A 20,459-nucleotide genomic window follows, 5' to 3' on the forward strand; every position below is an offset into this window, starting at 1 on the left:
TTGTTTTTAATTGCTCCTTCTCTTAGTCGCTACCCAAAGTGTGCTTTAAACGAATTAAAGGTTATGTTCCTGGGCGGGAACCACACGTGATTGACAAGCCTCTAGACCACTGAGGTAACACGCTGAAGCTGCGCCTCTTGACGCATCTGGAACTTTCTGGATTTCAACCAATGGGCGGTCACGTCAGAGGTACGTACAGTTTTTTTCCAATTCTGTTGTAAATAAACGAATGACAGAGACGGTAGCTAATAGTGAAATTGATTCTAAATATATAACGCTAATCAACACGGAATCCCATAACCCGTTTGTGTATTAAGGTAATTATAATTTAAGGTTATCTAGCTATTAACAAATAGCATGATTTCCTACCGCAATCCTCGACATTACTGTAGTGTAATAAGTAATTGTATGACAAAGCAATGAAAGATTAGCTGCTAGTAATGCTAATGCTAACTGCTGACATTACCAGGGCAATTCAGCTCCTAAGACCTGTCACTGACACAGCAGTTTCACAACAGTAAAAGGCAACAACGCCGCCGAAGAAATGCCAGATTTATCCCACTATATGACATTAACGTAACTGTTTCAATGCTGCCTCGTTAGTAGCTATATAACGTGAGTTAGCGTTATATTGATGTGTAGATATTCTCTCAGTGAGATGTTTGTGTAAGCCATTCATTGTTGTCTTCAGATAGCAGGTATAACCTGGGTTTCTGTCCGATCACTTTGCAGGTTTCTGTGGCTACGTTGATGTCATTCTTACCCGCCAGTTCTCTGCCAGCCACTAGGGTCAGACTGTGGGTAAGCTGCACAGGTGGCTTGTGGCCAATGCCACAGGCTCGACCTGCCGAGAGAAGTGGACTGTCAACGGGAAGAGCTAAGTTGGCCTCGACAGACTTTAGTTTCTGCCACCTGGCTGTCTGAAGAACGAGAGGATCATTAGTGGAAGTTGTCATGTCGGAGTTAAATAAGGAGGTGGTCGATTTGGTTTGGAGGAGACCCCCCAGTGGAGGAGTGTCCACCTCCATCTTCCGGAGATGGACCCAAGGTAAGGTTATGATTATTTCTCACTTGACACAAATAAAAATTATTTTGAATGTCTGCAAAGACGTCATATTTCGCTCAAAGAGTGTTAATGCAGGTTTTAATTCTAACCAAAAGAGCATCACAAGCATTTTCAGTTAGGCCATGATTTTCTAAGCACTCAAATACTCACTGGTAAACCACTGGTTGTTATAAATCCTGTACGTAATCATTGATTTATCAATTAGTCATTAGTTCTATAACATTTCAGAAAATGGTGAAAATGCCCAAAGCCCAATTTCAATATTTGCGAGATTGTCATATTTCTTGTTTGGTCAGACCAGTAGTCCAAAACTCTAAATATTCAGTTTACTATGATTACATATATGCATTACAAAACTTTTATTTTATTTATTATTTTGGAAAATAAATTGTTACTTATTGCACAGGCCCTTTTGACTTTGTACAGTGTGTGGGTGACCATGTCTATGAGTAACTTCTATTACTGTGAAAAATAATGCCTGTGTGTTTTTCACAGGATTTGTCTTCAGTGAGAATGAACCCACAGCCCTGGAGCAACTTGAAGGAGGACCATGTGCTGTCATTGCACCTGTCCAGGTACGCTATAGTTCAAATTATAGTGGTATTATTAGAGTTCAAACTCGATGTCCAGCAAATTCCTTTAGCACTTAGCCATCCGAGACTTCTAATATGCTCATTGTGTGGAGGTGCTTAAAATGGTAGTTATTCAAACAAGTGCTTTTAAATCTGGCAGACTGATTTGTAATGTTTATCAAAGTAAGAAATCATTGAAATCATGACTTTTTTAAACTGAGAAAATGTAAAAAATTAAGGTAAGGAAATTGATAAAGAGCGAGGGACTTTGCTGCTTGTTATTAGCGTTCAGTTCAAAAGCTGAAATATCTGATGGTACGGGCCTTGCACAACTGGAAAGGCACCATCAATCCTTAAAGATATATACAGGTTTTAGAGCAGCATGGCTTCATAGTAGGAGTCTGGGTGCTGAAAAGGCCTGCCTGCAGTCCAGACCTTTTGTCAACTGTAAATCCTTGGCCCATCTTTAAACACAAACTATGACAAATAAATAGACACAGGACTGTTGAGAAGTTAGAATCCTATATCAGGCAAGAATGAGGTGATATTTCTCTCCCCAAACTCAATAAACTGTTTTCATCAGCTCCCATATTTTACAGACTATTATTAAAAGAAAACAGGATGCTACACTGTGGAAAACAGTACATTTCAAAATTACCTTATTTTTCCATCAAATGTTACATTTTCTCAGTTTAAACATTTGACTTGTTTTTGTATGTTCTATTGTAAACAAAATATTGATTAATAAGTTTTGCAAATCATTGCATTCTGTTTTTACAGTGTCCCAGAATGTTTGGAACTGGGGTTATTTATTGAAAAATAAAAAAGGATTTATGTTATTGGACAAACAACATGTGTCGCATATTATACAATTGAGTGAATTGGTGACTGTGTTTGTTTTTTATTGCAGGCTTTCCTCTTAAAGAACATTCTCTATAACAGAGAAAGTCCCAACTGGAGACAAGCATCAGGTATATTGTTCCAACACATCTAAAAGTACCCAAAGCGTTGTTTTGGCTGCAGTTTTATATATATTTATTGCTTCTGATCTATTACCCACATATTCTGTCTGATAGAAGAGGACCAGAAAACAGCCCTGTGTTCCACGCTGAGTGAAATCCTGGAGTCTGCTTGTTCCAGTCCCACCACAGGGTTCTGCCTGGTGACCTGGGCAAAGGGACAGAGCCCACACACTAGCACACATACCAACACACAGTCTCAAACACAGGACACGGCAGAACCAGAGAGCAGCCAGCCACCGCAGGAGCAGCAACCAAGTGAGTCTTGTGTCTGTCACACTCCCTTGCTCAATGCACACTCATTTAGACATCTACAAATGCTCACTTATTCATCCAGACCTCAACTAAAAATAGTAGCTTTTGACAATGATTTAACACTTTGACAGTATGCAGCTTTGCTGTGCCATGCTCTGATCCTGCAATGTATGTGTGTTTTCTTGTGCTTAGCTGCTTTGGCTGCTGAGGACCTCGGCTTTGAGCAATTTCACAGTGTTCTCCAGTAAGTGAAACTTAATATTCTCACCACATCTAACCCTTAGCATCATTATACTCATGACTGCCTCTCCTCAACACAGACAATCTTAACATGAAATTTGTGGGTTTCTGGTGGGATTAGGACCTCACAAATACTGGTTTGGTAGCAGTGTAATAGAGAACTACGTATATCTCAGGAGGGAGCAGGGGTGCTGTTAGATTAATCTAGTCCATTAGACTTGGCACACCCACTGAATTAGTTATTTCACTCTGTTTACAAATTGCCAACTCAGCGCTTTCACTGATTGTCTAATAGAAAAAACCTACCTCTTGCTATCGTCTTTACACACATAGTGTCACACATGCACAAACTAAATGAATGCAAGGCTGTGCTTGCCAGAAGAATATTGAATATTGCTATTCATCACATAGCACACTGGCAACTGAGACCACAGTCAGCAAAAAGCAGCGCTGACTCACAGTGAAGAAGTGCATGTCAACTAAGACAGACAGCCCCACTAGCAAGCATTTAAAGGTGGAGCAAAAAAAGGGAAAAGGCTCCAACAGACAAGATCAGATTTTCCTTTGTTCTCTGGTGCATTTAATAAGTTTGTGCCCTGTTGTGAAAGTTATCCTAGCATGACGAGACGCAGTTAATTCATCTCCCTCATTGACTTAGTCCTCCTAAAAATTGTTTTACAGTTTCATACGCCGCCTTGACATTTGTTCCCCTCTTGCAGCAAGCGGACTGTAATGTCAGTCTCTGATCTCAGAGAGGAGGTGCTGTCTCTCTACCACACCTGGAGGGGGTGCTGCGGAGTCTTGCTTTTCCTCTACTCTGTCATCCTAACCAAGGTGAATATTTGGGCAGTGAGAGACGGATAGAAATATTTGATACAGAATAGATAATGTTAAGATTAGTGATGTGGTCCACCATGTTTATGTAATTTGAAAGAAGGAATAATTTAAAACTTCAAACAGAATGTGATTGTTCTGTTATTAAAGGGAATTTAATTGTTGTTATTGAGCATTTAGAGCAATATTTCACATCTGTCATGAAAAACGCTCAAAGACACAATAATTGAATACAGACTTGTCACTTCTGGTGCTTTCTGTGCAGGGCATAGAAAATATACGAAATGAGATCCAGGACACAATGGAGCCTCTCATAGACCCTGTGCATGGTCATGGCAGGTACAAGAACACCTCTCTTTACCTATTGTAAAAATCTACTTTTATATGAAGTTAAACATTTTTGTGGCGTCCTTTTCTGTTTAGTAAATGATAGAGAAAGCATTCTCTGCAGTTCCTTTACACTATCATTATTTAATTTCTTATATAACTTTTGCAGTCAGAGCCTGGTTAACCTCCTTGTAACTGGCCATGCTGTCTCTAATGTCTGGGATGGAGACAGGGAGTGTTCTGGCATGAGTAAGACTTCCACTGAAATGACTGCATACACACATAAACATGCTATATTCACACTCACAGACCAGCCACAGGTTTGTGGCTCCAGCTTCGATTTTTATCCATCAGAAGACACTAAATATTACACCCCACTGCACTCCACAGAAGGCACAAAGTAATACCAATATGACAAATTGCAACAAATTCATATTGTCTTTCTGTTTTTTCCCCTCTCTTGTAGAACTACATGGTATTCATAAACAGGCATCAGTTGGCTTCCTCACACTTATGGAATCACTGCGTTACTGCAAGGTACAAATGCAAAACATAATGCAACAAAAACATGTTCAATACTTGCTGATGTTAAAGCTTTAGAGGTTGTTTGGATTTTTATTTTTGATGAATAATATGAATTGACATTGCCATTATACAAGCTGAGAAATTGTAACAGAAACAAATGCTCACTGCTACTCATGATTCTGAGTTGTGAGACATTTCAGAGGGAGGTGTTGTGAGAAAAAATGTTGATGGGAGGAACACTTTCAACGGACTGACTGTAAACATCCCACTCTCTCACACTTACTAAGAATAGATCACAAAAGATATGTAATAGTATGTGACGTGACTATTATTTTTGTCCTCTTGAATCTCGGCTATTTATTTATTATTGCCAAAACAAGCAAGTCGAAAAAAGCCAGAGCTGAGGCATGGCCTTTCCAAGGCAGAGTAGGCAGCTATAATATGTTAATATCAAGTAGATAGATGCCAAAGTAACTAGAGGGCTGTTAACAGTGATTTAAGAGACCTGTTTGTATGAAATAATGAGCAGTCTGCTCATGTGTATGCAGCTCATACAATGTTGCGGGTGGTATTTGGTTTATTATTCTAGTAAATTGAAGCTGGATAGAATGCAGGTGTTAAGATTAGCAAGTGACTAATAGTAAAGTGAAAATGAGTTGAATTAACCCGTATAATTAGTTTCATTTCACAGTATTGCTGTTTAACACTGTAATACTGCGGGATGTTATGTCTGTTCAAATATTAACGTGCTTCGTGTTACACTTTAAACAGCCTCTGATTCATAATGGAAATTACTGAAGACAGACACTCATCTATCTTTCTGTGTGTGTGTGTGTGTGCATGCATTATGTGTTTCAGGTCGGGGCGTTCCTCAAGTCTCCAAAGTTCCCTATTTGGATCCTTGGCAGTGAAACTCACCTTTCTGTGTTTTTTACCAAGGCAAGTTCAATAAACTGATCTATAACCAGGCACACACATATTTCACACACATGGACACAGACTGTGTAATATAAGTCAGTCTGCTCAACAGGTTAGAAAAAACTAAAATATGGAATGTGCTTAAAACAGTTGATGCAGTGCAGGTCAGTGTGGGGGAAAAAAGTAGAGGCAGAGAGGAAAGGGAGGGGGAATAGAGAGCAGGAGATAGTCATATATGGCCTGTGCTGTTTCTTGGCTTTTCACCTATTCTGTATTTAAGAAAAAAAAAAGGGTTTTAGGTTTATTGTTTGTTTTTTAGCTTCTGTGCGCACACCGTCATCTTAAAGGACTTTCTTACACAAACAAGCACATCATTTTAGTTTCTCAACCATCTGTGATCAGCTAAATCTTGACTTAGATTTTGTTTGCTTGCCTTGTTCCTCACTTGTAAGTCGCTTTGGATAAAAGCGTCTGCTAAATGACTAAATGTAAATGTAAATGTAAATGTAGATTGTGTAGGACTTAATGTGAGACAATTATGTAAACTTCTCCGTTTAAACCCGATGAGAGCATCCATTTACGGTGGGGCATTTGTTCAAAACAAAACCACACTGGGGATTAAATCCTTTAGTATGTTCATGTTGTTACACTACATCTCAGTAAATATTCAGACACACTGAAATGTAACTCCAAACCTGCTGTTGTAGGAGTATGAATCACTTAATTGTACTAGTGTGGACATCTCCTTATGCACGTGTGTTGTCATACTGATGTTACACTCAAATAAGCATGTTTAAAATCTATATCAGTGAAGGTTGTACATATTACATTGCTGAAGCTTGTGTCTGACTGCTTTGGTGGTAGCAAATCAATTCTCTCTGCTGTTGTGAAAATGGCATCATTGAGGCAGAAAGATCCCATGCAATCATCTCCATCACAAGGGCACACCCCGAATATACCATTGATTAAAAGCTCAGTTACATGTGTAAATCGCAAGTCCGCTGGGCAAGTGGATCGTACTTTGATTCAGACTTGACCCAAAGTCGTCATTCAAGCACTGATGACTTACCGATTGCTGCAACTCCCTCGGCAATAGTGACATGTTCACATGCACACATACACACATGGTCCGACTGTTACACACACATTCCACAGCACAGGGAACCTAATCCTGATTATCATTAGTTTTGTGTGTCTTAAGCTGGATGGCTTTCTGTAGGGAATGTGATTCCAGAGTTGCCATCTGGATCCATTTGTCCCGAGAGCACACTTGAACACCCCCACATGCATAGATTGTGATGTACACAGCTGACATTACACTATGTTGGTACTGCAACACTGAGTCCAAGCTGAAAGTTGGAGACATATGGTGAGGGCACTTTGCTGGTATACGTCACCCAGTGTGACCCTGTCCTCCTTGAAAGTGGATCTATGTTTAGAGCTAATTTGAAGCATATTGAGATTTCCCAGGCTTTGTAATACAAAAATACATGCTACCTGGTTATGTAGCTTTTAGTCCCGAGATAGAGCCATCACCACAAAAGCAGAAAACCTGATCCCTGCCTCTGATGTGTCAGCGGCTCCTTCTGTCTGCCACTGGGGACAGGTGTGTATTCCCCCAAGTCATTGTCAGTGTGCGACTGTGGCTTTCAGACCATCAGCTTAATAGCGTTAGTGTTTTTATCTAATCTACCTACACAAAGGCCATTTCACCATCTCTGATCCCTACCCACAACACCCCCACACTCTCCATCCTCTGTTGTATTAATGTGTGTGTGCGCATGTGAGAAAGAACCTGATTGTGTATAATGGCATGTAATGGGATCTGTTTAGGGACAAGAGTTTCTGAGAGGAAGGAGCTAAAGGAAGAAAGACAGAGTGAAGGAAAGGACGGATGTGTGGTGGATGGGACATATCACGCAGTATGTTTTAGAAAAAAAAGATCACCAGTGTACAGCAGGTCGCTTACCCAAGAAATGGGTTCCCCAGCTGCAGCCAGCCTCTTCATATTATTGGTCTCTCATGGGACAGAAAGAGGAAGAAGGGAAGTAGAAAGGACGGGTGTACTTTAAAGAGTCGTGCAGTGGTCACTCAGGAAAGGGGTTTGGGGGGGTGATCCTCTTGTGACATTTCTCATCAGTTTTTACTCTTCTCTTGCTGAGTAATGAGGTTCACAGGCTGTATCTGTGCTTCTCCAGGGAGTTAGATGTGTGCTTGCGTGTGTATATGTATACAGTAGTCTTGTTCTGGGCCACTGATTTACTCGGAAGGAAGCAGCCGCTGTGGCGCTCTGTGTCCTTTAAAACTCCAGCTTTTGTCCGCACACAAACAGATCTATATATTATACTATGTATGTATTGATTAATACATACATAGTATATATGTATTTATTGATAAATACATATATTAGTAAAAAGGTGATTTAACAAGAGAAAGAATGAATTGTGTGAAAAAAAAAATAGAACCTAAGAATTTTTGTGCTTTATGATAAAGGAGATTACTTTCTGTTCTCAGCACGATCATAGGGTGCGGACCACACACAAACACAGCATAACAAAGTGGTGTACATTAACAGTCATTAATAATCTGTGACAGGTCAAACCAAAGGCCATTGTAGTAGGATAAAATGCTCTCTGTGTCAGTGTGTGTGTGTTGCATTATTCATCCTTTTCCCATGTGTATTGTCCTCTGTTATAGGACCCATCATTATGCTACATATCTATCCTCTGGTGTCTCCTCACTTTTCTAGTGAGACGGTCTTTCTCATCCAAGACAGTTCCATAAATCACTCCTTTGTCCTGTCTGTCACACCTGAAACACATACACACAAATGACACTACACAGAGATTTTTTTTTTTTTTTTGTAAGAGTTTTTTCATGCTTGTAACCACATGGGATGAAGGCTAGTTAAGGTGAACAAAACAAACACACATTACAAGCACACATAACAAGCGTCACACACAAAGTCCCGCTTCAATGGCCTCCTCAGTCTGTCATGTAGTGAGGCTGTCGGAGCCTGCTAGGAACAAGGTAGGAGACACTGTCCGAGACCTCTGCTTTGTTTTCTTGAAAATGATCCCTCCAGACTCTGTATGGCCACTCAGAGCCTCTCAGCGTACACAATAGCTCTTTAGGTGGACTAGAGAGAAAGACAGAGTAACTCTAGTAAGGAACTATGCCTGTGTTTCCTGAAGTAGCTACCTGTATGTGGAGATAAAGGATGAAAGGAGGAAGGAAGAATAGAAGGAAAAAGTCAAGGGGTGGGGGCTTATTCAAAAGTGGAGTACCTACTTAGCAGAGAACATGGAAGGTACAGAGGGGTAAAATTGGGCAAAAAGAGACCTACAGGAGATGACTTATCAAACTAAAGAGTCGTTCAGTCTAGTGAGGTGAGAGCAACAGACGTGCAGATAGAAGAGGTCTTCCCCAAAATAATGCTAGATAAAGATATTACATGGATGTCATCCAAGTTTATCTAGGAGGGTGTGGTGCAATTGTGTGTTAAAAGAAGTATGCACATAACATACTAAATGTACAATATATTGGAAGTCTGGATGTATCTGCAGTAGTGGCCTAAACAAGAGGACACACACACAAACACACTCAACACGCATTCCAGTTTGTTCATACCAAAGCCCCTGTGGTCATTTGACATTTTTGATTTCAATAAATATATTCTGGTTTTGCTCAGAGCAAATGTTCTCCATTACTTTGTGTACTTAAGTCCTTGGGGTGGTGTGCATGTGTGTTGTTCTTACTTTGTACCGATGTAGGGTAGCTTGTTGTTTCTGTGTTAAGGAGGTCATGGGTTTGAGCAGAAAAGTCGGGCTGTGGGGATTGGAATGTGCTCCCTGATTTCGTAAGGCACACTTACAAAGACCTGGCATCAGCGCAGCTGTACGTGCGTGCGTGTATGTTTGTCACTCAAGTATGATTATTGTACAGATTCTCTCTCTCTGACATAGACACAGATATATAGCAACACGTGGGTTTGAGTGGAACAAAGCGCACACAAACACACACTTAAACATACATTCCCCGCGGAGTGTGTTAGCTCCATGACATGTTTTTCAACTCAGCAGCATCTTCCCCAGGTCACTAATAAAACAGATCAAAGGCAGCCAGGCAAACCTGTCATCACACACAGTCCCAGTTATGTGTCTGTGTGCACGATTTTATGCACATGTGAGTCATTGTCTTTTCTGCGTGCTTGTTTGCCTCATATTAGGGCACATAGAGCGACACCTAGCCATAATAGTATGCTTTGTTTTGTCTGTTAATGGCCACTTACTACAGATTGTCTTCTAGTAAAGTGTTAATATCCTGTTACTGTGCTATTAGCAGGTGATTTATACTGAATGAGTTCATCCTGCTCCAGAAGATGCAAATTTAAAATTTATACTGAGCTTTTGTTGACGAGGCTCATTGGACTCAGAGCTGAAGCTCCTCACCACTCTGAGATTAGACTCTTTTCAGGTCAGGTATACGGCAAAAGTTAAAGTTTATTAAAACATCTCGTGTTTCTAGACTGATCTCACTGTTAATCCTACATGTTGTGCATTTGTCTTCAGACACTGCATTCAAGCGAGTCAAACGTTTTCAGCACTTTATTCATCTGGGAATGGTAAATTGACCCTTGTCCACCTCTATAAGTGAAACACAGACATATCTAACTAATGACAAATCTGCCGTCAGATTTATGGAGCCTGTAATGTTAACACATCAGGGCCGTGCTACACTCAGTATGACAGAACAGTGTGTGAGCTCGTGTTCGTTGGCCTGTGAGTTTTGTTTTACGCCTGAAGAGCCAGCAGCTGGGAGTCATCTCTTCTCGATGTGTCCCCCTGAACCCCTCTCTCCCCCGATCTCTCCCTGTGTAAGCCCCGAGTACTGTAATAAGCAGACCGTGAAACCCAAGCAGCCTGCATAGATCTGAGGCTCAAGCTTTAATAAAGGCCAGCTAAAGGAGATGAGCTGTCTTCATTTGCTTTCCAAAAACATTGTGTGTTTGTGCAGGGATTCATTGTCATAAATAGACTCCCTCCCTTAGTGAGAACCCTCTGACTCTTGCCTGTAAGCTTTTGCATGAATGTATGTGTGTCTGTAAGTGACAGCCAAGGCTGAAACACATTTTTCACATAAGCAGTATCTCATTTCATCTTTTCTTAGCAACATGTAGCTCCCACAGTGTTTTTTCTTATACTACACCTCTATGAAAAATTATTGTCCATATTCACATTGCTTAAATGCAATTTTTTGTCGGAAACTGACCATTTTTAGCTGTTTAATTATATTAAACAGCTTCCCAGCCCCCTTTTAGATGCTTTTAGACAATCTCACAATCCCTTTGCTTGAACCATGCTTACGTCCTCGCCACAGAGAGTGCGAGGGGGTGTTCAGACCAGTCACAAGAGACATCACACTCTAGATGCACATATACGTTCCGTCATTTCTGCTCTAAAATTCACCGGCAAACAAACATTGTAAAGCTTCTCATAAATCACTGGCTTTATATGTAACACATGATTTCCTGATTGTTTGTTTGGAGTGAAAACAAGCCGTCTAAGTTTATCAGCAAATCAGTTAATAGCGCAACATACTCTGCTGATTGTGCTGGCCCTTAAGATTACACATCCTCTCTCACACACACACACGCACGATGTACATCAACAGTGCATCATACGGCACTGCCATGGGTGGTATTATATGTTGGCTGCATGTCACGGCTATAGTTTGCTGTATATTAGTGCTGCTAAAACCGTGACAAGAGCAATCACCATTGGTTAGTTGTGAGTAGATCAAGATGACGACGTCTGATCGTTTCACGCTGCACTCAGCTGTTCTAGTGTTTCAGCACTGATGCAGCCACATTTTCCCATAGTGTGATCTAAGTCTTCATCTCCTCCCCTCTTTATCCCTCTGTTCTCTTCCTCTGTTCAACCTTCTCCTTTCTCTTTTCCTTTTCTCTCCTCTGTGTCTCTCTTTTGTATATTTTTCTTTTTCGGACTGTCTGTAGGAGATGTCCCTTGTAGGCCCAGAGTCTCCATCAGAACAAGCAAGGAGAGTCTTCCAGTCATTTGATCCTGAAGGTAATCAACATGTTTATGTCCTACATTTATTCCATCTCCCACCCTTCACCTTCCTGACACTTGTTTTTGTAGCCCGTTACACTTTATTTGCTTTTTATTTCACCAGCTATGCAAAAATACTGGCACACAGATATACTTAGCACAGCTTCACACTCAATTCTTTTCATCTAGAAGCAGGATGAGTGTGTGTGTTCCTCTCCTCTCATCTCCATTGTTGTTATTTAGGTTGGTGAGATCAGTTCCTCTGACAGCTGAGTCAACCATGCTCCTTGCCTCTTTAACTCTGTCTACTAAACCTCCTTTCCTGTCACTTTGAGGTGACTGGGTTATAAGTGGGGAAGGATGCAGAAGTCTACACTGTGACAACAGAAAGATTAAGTGAAGATAGTTTGTCGTGTCACAAGCAATAAAAGTTGAATATCTGCAGGGTTCATTTGGGTAGCCTCAGGATTACAGTGTGGGATGTTTGTGTGTTCTCGAGCACTTAGAGTCAAAAAGGAGCAATGAAATTAAACATTTACTCTTAACATCTGTTGTGCATTGTTTTTCTTCTGCTGAGACATGAGGGAGGAGGGAGAAACACAGATACAGTGGGAATCACTCGAGACATGTTAACATCACACACTGTGACTGGAGCTGTCCAAGTTGAAAGAGCTCTGAGCTCGAGGACACGGTTAAATCACCAGTAATGCATACCTCCGTATTTATGTGTTTTCATTGCAAAAAGCGTGGTGTGCTCTGTTGCCATAAACATCATTATTCACTCTCTGGCTTGTAGGAACAATTTGCTGATTTGTAGAGATTTTGTTTTATGGGGGGAAATCTGATGTTCCAGTGAGAACAGACGGCTGCAGCCACTTTGACAACACATCTAAACAAAACTATGTCATCCTTTTTTTTCCCCCCCTTTTGTTCTTCATCTGTCTTCCTGTTCCACAGAATGCCATTTTTGCATGTTTTCACCTCTGCTGTCATCTGTGAAGTCATTCTGTCTTCCTTATGGTCCTTTCTCTCACACATTTGTGCTAAAACACAAACACTTGTTTTCGCTAATATAGGAGCACTCACAGACGCACACATGCACAGAGAAGACATGTACTGCACATGACACAGTCATATTCACACACTTCAGTATATACACACACAAGCTATAGCCGGCAGCGCAACTGAGTGCTGTGTAAAAGGCCCATAAATCTGTCTGTGTCACATGCAGCGTCAGCACAGCTCCCTGTGTTGTGGAAAAAAGGCGCCAGGCGCATTCACACGCACTGCAGTGACTCACTAGATGTACACACTCAGAAACACTTGTTTGCAGCATGTTCTTTAAAATTTAGTCTTTGTCATTGTCCCTGTTTGCTGTCTGTACCCTCCTCTCTGCTTGTTGTCAAACTATTAATTGTCACGGAGAAGGAATAACATCTGGCATTGAAGCGGCGAGATTAAGTTGCCTGAGAGCAGACAAGCAGAGCGCTTGTTAGTTCATTTTCTTCACAACACACTTGGGGTTTATGTACGTATCTAAACAACAGGCCACACAGGCTCACGCGCTCATGTTTGAAATTAGCCACAATCTGTAAGTGCCCAGGCAACACACAAATACTCTTTTTGGCACCTGTGAGTGTTTAAAGCTTCTCCTCTCAGGTAAAGCAATCATGGCGGCATGTGGAATGTGGGTCAGACAGAAAGTGTGTGGATCTGCTCATGATTGTTTTGTGTCAGATGAGTTCATTCCCCTGGGTTAGTGATGTGTGTATGCCATGTGTGTAGGTGAAGGCTTCCCCCGGCACAGCTGAAGCATGTATTTTATGTTCTGTCCAGAGTCAACCAGTACATCAGTCTGTGTTAGTGTCTCTCATTCTCTCTCTCTCTCCCTCTCCAGATAATGGCTTTATTCCAGAGTCTCTGCTGGAGGATGTGATGAAAGCCCTTGACCTTGTCTCAGAGCCCGAGTAGTAAGTGTTTGCATGTTTGTGGCTTCATGTACGTGTGTATTTGATTTTGTGTGCACGTAGGTGTGTGTGTGGCACCTGTACAGCTTCTAAAGTTCTAACTCCTAAGTCATGGCCAGGCCAGGTCAGCCACCCTGTGCTCAAGTTTCACTACCAGACTACAGTAAAGTAAGACCAGAGAGAGCCCACTATAAAAGTTTAGAAAGAAAGAAGGTCTGCAGCATGGGCTTGGAGGGAGATCATTAACGGCAGGAAGAAAGACGGAGAGAGGGAGGAAACACTTTAAAGTGCCGCTTCAAACAGGAGCACGTTCTCATCTGAGGAACAGTAAGCCCTAATGCTGCAGCCATGGGTCTGGCCAAGCCAGTGGACCACTGATCTGCTCTGCAGACCCCCAGATGGCCTATAGATCACAAGACAACACAGCAAAGTGGAAGGAGACTCCCAGTCTTATCGTTACCACACAGTGAGAGTGTTACTGCAGGGATTCCTCCATGTGAAAAATGTGTCCATAAAGTTTCATTTATTGTCTACAGAGAAAGTCCAGGATTTCCACCAGTGTCACAAAGAAGCATCTCAACACATACTACTTTGCCCAGTTTTGAAAATGAAATCAAATGCACGATTAAAATTGGTGAAAGATATTGACAGACTGCTGGTGCTGCAATGCAGAGCCACTTAATCATTTGTGTGCAATTGTTAAGGAAGGTAGCACATTACAAATAAAAGACGCCACTCCACTGTAGACGAACAGCACTTCACGCTCCACAATAATGATTTATGTTATTGATCCCTGTCGAGATGCTCCCTCCTTCACACTCACTCCCTTGCATGGGGAGAAGAAGGTGACTCCTTTGAGGATTCAGTGTGTTGTTCAGTGTCACTTCAGCAGGTTTCTCTCTGCCTGCCACCATGCTGCATGTGTTACTTGTAGAAATCAATACACTGACACGATCACTGCCTTCACTCTGTGTCTCAGCATAACACTCACTTTTCTTCTCATTGCCTTAAAAGGGCAATCTTGCCCGTTTTTTTTTTTTTTTTTTTTTTTTATCACAAAGGAATAAGAATAACACTGATCTAACACGTAGGAATGTCTGGAAAGAGGTATATTTAGTTGTACCAGAGTATTTTTGCCAACATGCACACACATACCAAAACACACATAACAAATCCACCCTGCAACTATTGTAAATTTGACTTTGTTTTCAAACATAAAAACTGTTGTTGCTGTGTTCCTGACTTTTCTGTGTGCATGTTCCTTCTGTCTGTTCTCTCTATGGATTCCTGCATCTGTTTTCCTCTGCTCCTACCTCCTCTCCTTTCTATCTGTGCTTCTCTCTGTGTCTTCTCAGTGTCAGTCTGGTGAAGAGCAAGCTGGATCCGGAGAGTTTGGGCATAATTCTTCTGGGCCCGTTCCTGTTGGAGTTCTTCCCTGATCAGGTATGAGTCAGTGTGTGAGGTGGACTCCCGCTTCAAAGATACACAAGCAGTCTACCAAATACCTTCCACCAGTCATCTAATCCATAACACAGTTGAAACACATGGAGAATGAGTTGTGTGTACACACACATATGGGACAATAATGTCTATTTCCCAAGCATGTGTGGAGCTGTTTTAGGAAATCAAAGGTTTTTATTCCAGAAACATTCTTGTGGTGTCTCATGTGAAATCTATGCGTGTGTGTTCACCATCATATGACGTTACTCGCAGCGAAGCCTAGAAAGAGCGGCAAGGCGCCTTAATGGGGCAGCACAAGCTCGAAACGCAGAGAGGGAGAGATAGAGAGGAACTGTGTTAAAGTGATCAGGGCTTTAGGGACTCACCAGAGGAATGGCCCTGAGCCGCAAAGAAATTATACGACCATTAGCCAACTGGACACACACACTCAGACACACGTGGGACTGGGCTGAAGGTTAGGTTTCATATATAGGCATATGAACACGAGAGGGTGGACACGCTCCCACACAACACTCTCTATTAGTATTATGCACCTTCAAGTCGAAGTCGCGATAAAATGTTTGGCTCTGTGACAGTGTTCAGACACTTTTATAGTGTTGGCTGTTTTGTTGTAATTTGAGTTGAGCTTTGCTTCAGTGGACAAACACACACACACACGGGATATAACATTAAGCTTAGGTTGCAAGCTGAGATGTGTTGGTTTGACTTTTTGTTTCAAAAAGGTTCTTTATCTGTGTGAGAACAATTTGCCTAGTGACTCTCTATCAACAAAGCATGTTTTTCACTGTTTCCCGTCTGTGTTTCAGGATTCAGGAATCCCAGACTCGTTTCCTGTCTACCACTACAATGGACTTAAACAGTCCAACCACAACGAGAGGGTGAGACACATTCAGGTTTTTCATCGCAACTATTGGTGGTGGTTTCTTTTGATATTCTGTCTCTTTCCCAATTACATCTCTTCTTTGCATCTTTCACACACACACACACACACACACAGTTGGAAGCAGCCAGCCACTCCAGAATAAACAGTAGCTATTGCAAACCTAATAGCCTGTCCATCCACTATAAAACCCTGGCTTAGCCTCCTATTTCTCTAAGTCATCTCAGCTTGGAGGCCACTGTCAGCAGCCTAGCTGTGATAAATGGTGAAACACAGGCCTATTAAGGCGGCTGAGCCTGATGGATGATTGTCAGTGGATGTAGCTGGTGGCAGTGCACAAACCTGGTGCTCAGGAATATCACTTTCCTCATTTGTGCAATTTGTCTCGTCTGTAAAACGGCTTTTTTCCATAGTTCTACCGGAAAGGCAGGAATGGCACCACGTGTGCCCACACAAAAGTGCACACCTACACACACATACACATGGCAGCAAGGCGCCTATAAGGTTGTGATGGCAATTCCATTCCCTTAACTCCAGATGGGAATAACAGCCGCGCTGACAGCGGTCCCCTGCAGCTGGTCTGTGTGTGTGTCTGTGAGCCTCTGTTGTGTACCTGTATCCAACCCTCTGCTGACCCCTTGAGAATATGTGTGTCAGAAGAGATTGATAGAGTTGAAATCTGTCAAATCTGACAGAGAGTGTTTAAATGCGTGTGTTTGGTTAACTCTGTATTAACCGTGTGTGTTCTTTAGGTGGAGTATGTAGAAGGGACAGCTCTGGTGCTAGGTTTTGAGGACCCCATGGTTCGGACAGACGACACTCCAGTCAAACGCTGCCTACAGACCAAGTGGCCCTACATTGAGCTGCTGTGGACCACCGACCGTTCCCCATCACTGAATTAGCACTGGCTCAGTCTCCAGCCTCTCTCCTGTACGCTGACCTGGACGGGTCAGCAGGTTGAGACAGAGACACATACAACACAGATGAATGACAACTTCGGATTTTTCGAGTCAAACATGGACTAAACACACATTTGCCTGAGATCTGTTCTTGCATTCTCACTCACACCTTCCACACAAATGTAAACTCACCTTTACAGTCCATGCTGTTGTCTGTTCACCATAGCTTGTAACTTGACACAAAAGATGTTTGTGATGTGATTATTTAAAAAAACAAAAAAAAAAAAGAAAAGAAAGAAAAAAGTTGACTGTTTATTTTTACAGTTCTGCTCTGTGCTGACACCTCTGCTACAGTTTAGCAGTAGACAGTTAGACACTATGTAGAGAGCAAACCGGTTCGGTTCAGCCACTAGAGTTTGTGATTGAAAGCGCGTCCAGTTGACTGTGAAACACTACTGTTAATCCAGCTGTAGGACTGTTTGAGGGAAAATCTACCAAAGCCTTCCACACATGAGAACACACTGAGAAGCGTTTGCAGCATAAACAACCCAGATGTAGAGAAGTGGAGATGTGGACAAGAGGTTTCTTCAGTGTTTTCACCAAGATGATGCTGATTTAGGTGCTGCGTGCGTGTGTGTGTGTGTGTGCGTGCGTGTGTGTGTGTGTGTGTGTGTGTGTGCATGTGCGTGCATGTGTGTGTGCGTGGGCCTGGGTGTGCGTGCTTCAGGCACCACACAACAATGTTGGCCAAGTGCTCATGTATTTATTATCACACTCAAAGGTTCTGGAATAAACACTTTTTTTGTTGAAATGCTGTGTGAGTTGTTGTAATCGATCCTAATAATCTTAATAACTGTGTAAACAGAGGATAGAAAACTGTCTCTGATCACCCATCATTGTAATTTACCAAAATAATTTACCAAAATAAGCAACGTGTTATTATCTATAATTAATTTTGTTTGGTGTGTCACTGCCATTTGGTGTGTTTGTAGGTCATCACTCAAAAGAAGTGCTAAGCGCTCGAGTTGCACTTCATACTATTCAGCTACTTGGACATGTTTTGTATAGTACCTACAGGTCTTATTTGTGCGTGTGTGTGTGTATACAGTTAATGCTTGGTCCAGCGTTGCATCGGCTGAGTGTGCATTTAATGGATTTTCTAATGGAAAAAGGATGTGGGCCTAATCTGACACAACCATCTGCTTAACAATCACATTAGAAGTTTGTAAAGGGAAAAGGGAAACGCTGGCGCGGTGTGTGTACACGTGCAGTAATCAATCTGGAGTTACCTGCAGTAAATTTGTGATCAGAGCGCATTGGCAGACTGACTGGACGTAACCTGAACAGCATGTTAGTGAACGTGTGTACTCCTGTGATAATTTTATTGGATATAAGACAATAAAGAAAATGATCACAGATGCAAGTTTACACACTTACACACGCACACACACATTATCAATCAGATGCTGTAACTGAGCTGCAATAAAACACTAGTTACCTGGCTGACTGAGACACAAACTGAGCATGTATGTGTGTCTGCTGCCTCTTCACTTCATCATCCTCTTCATCTCTTTCATCTGTCTCCAGCAGACCGTGCTCATGTTTTGTAGTTAGTTTCTTCTCTTCAGCTCAGATTTACATAGAAACAGATGAGAAAGAACAGACCCTCTCCCTCACCTTCATCTCTGTGACACACAACACACACACACACACACACACTCACACTCAGTGTTGCACAAAGACAGGGAGGTATGTAGACAAGATGAACCAAGTCTGCACTCATTAAATAAAACAATAAAGGGAGGGAATGTGACTGCAGGATGGATGGATGGATGTAGAGAAAGTGTTGAAAGGAAGGAGCAGCGTGTCCATCTGGCAGGTCAAGGCTGAGTTTCTTCTCTTACTCTCTTTACCTCAAACTTCTCACATGGCACTTATCAGCTTTTCTGACAGATACACACTGAGAATAGTGCTGTTCCACTGCAGTTTTACTACACAGTAGTAGGCTTTAGTACATCACTAATGTGCCCTGTAAAGCTTATTTTAATTAAAACAAACTCCCCAAGCTGGTAAACAGCAGATTGCTTTGCCTGGAAGTGGGCACAACAGTCAACTCTCATCTTTCCTGCACACACGCACAGAGAAGAGGGTTTTTTTTTTTTTAATAAGAAAATTGGGTGTGCTGAGATAAACATAAAAAAAAAACTGCACGATCTAGCCTGTAAATTGTAAAAAAAAGTGTTTTATTTTTTGCAGGATATTGTTTTCAGCCAGAACTAAATGCGTCAGCACCTAAGGACCAAGGGGGGGATCGCTTGGTGATGAAAGAAACAGTGAGCGGACACACAGAGCAGTTCGACATGTCTATTACAAGCCAGCATAATAATTACTGACATAATTACAAGTGATTATTCTCAAAAGGAGAGAATGCTGCCCTGTTTTAACGCTATGGTTGAGCCTGCCGGCCAATAAAAAAGTATAAAGTGCTCTAATTTATGGACTACTAATCTAGTATGTGCGTGCCTGTGCGCCAAGTCTCTGCGTGTGCCTGTGCCTGTGTGGATTTCTCCGCTGATTTGAAACAGTGGCTGTAAATCTCACTTTAGTGTTGCTCACTGTTTCAGGATGAAGCCCCCGATTCGCCACAGAAAATGTGTCTGTGCCTTCTGGAGAGGAGCGGTGACGCGCCAGCTCCCTTAGCGCGCTCTGATGTGGTCTGTGCCTTTCGTGTGTGTGTGTGGGTGTGTGTGTGTGTGTGTAGGGGGTAAGGTTTTATGCAGAGGGCAGGGGAGCCACTCTGTAGTCTGAGACTCTGGACAAACCTGGAGGCTTCAGGGTGTCAGGAGGCAGTTTTTGGGGGAGCGCACTTTAGTGACAGACGGTTGGCGGACCTAACCCTGGACTTCACTTGTACGGATCTCTCTCTCCCTCTCTCCCTCTCTCTCTCTCTTTTACTCACTCATTCGCCCTCTCATTTTTTGGGACTAGTGCTCAACTGGCTGCTCTCTGAGGATGGAGCGTGTACGGGACTGCGTTTCCTCCGCTGGGATGTTTATTTTCGGGGTACTTCTCTGTCCGGCGCTGAAAGGAGTTTGGAGTTTTAATCTTTACGCAGAGCATCCTGCGGTTTACGGGGGACCCAGTGGAAGTTATTTCGGTTATTCTGTGGACTTCTACCAAGCCAGCACAGACAGCAACACGTGAGTGCCAACATCAGAACTGGGACAATCAGTGTCCTGCATGAGTTGTGTTTTACAATAGGGTCAATACTATAGAAGCTATATGAACTTTATATCAATTTAAAATAAATTAAATGGCCCTGCATTTGTGTATTGCAGTACTTTATATCATGCATGTCGTGCTCAAATTGCTGCTGCACACAGAACAAATCAGAACAATGAAACAGAAAAGAAACTTCGATGAAT

At 42.1% G+C, this 20,459-nt stretch overlaps 2 protein-coding genes across 2 annotated transcripts in view; both read left to right on the top strand.

The window, feature by feature from the left end:
• Positions 1-211: 211 nt before the first annotated feature.
• Positions 212-17,847, top strand: mindy3 (MINDY lysine 48 deubiquitinase 3). Its single transcript, XM_026372413.1, has 16 exons — positions 212-317; positions 733-1,048; positions 1,562-1,641; positions 2,549-2,609; positions 2,715-2,915; positions 3,105-3,156; positions 3,872-3,986; positions 4,252-4,325; positions 4,483-4,562; positions 4,780-4,850; positions 5,697-5,777; positions 11,773-11,845; positions 13,725-13,797; positions 15,150-15,237; positions 16,062-16,133; positions 16,888-17,847. Exons 2-16 carry the CDS (start codon positions 955-957, stop codon positions 17,035-17,037), a joined length of 1,365 nt encoding a protein of 454 aa, XP_026228198.1. The 5' UTR covers positions 212-317; positions 733-954; the 3' UTR covers positions 17,038-17,847.
• A 1,929-nt stretch (positions 17,848-19,776) lies between these two features.
• The window catches only part of itga8 (integrin, alpha 8), a 32,134-nt gene continuing 31,451 nt past the window's right edge, over positions 19,777-20,459 (top strand). Inside the window, exon 1 of the mRNA XM_026372260.1 lies at positions 19,777-20,234. Coding sequence (XP_026228045.1) covers positions 20,047-20,234 — 188 coding nt within the window. The 5' untranslated portion in view covers positions 19,777-20,046. The remainder of the gene's footprint in view (positions 20,235-20,459) is intronic.

Source organism: Anabas testudineus, chromosome 16, assembly GCF_900324465.2.
Source record: "Anabas testudineus chromosome 16, fAnaTes1.2, whole genome shotgun sequence".
Taxonomy (NCBI): domain Eukaryota; kingdom Metazoa; phylum Chordata; class Actinopteri; order Anabantiformes; family Anabantidae; genus Anabas; species Anabas testudineus.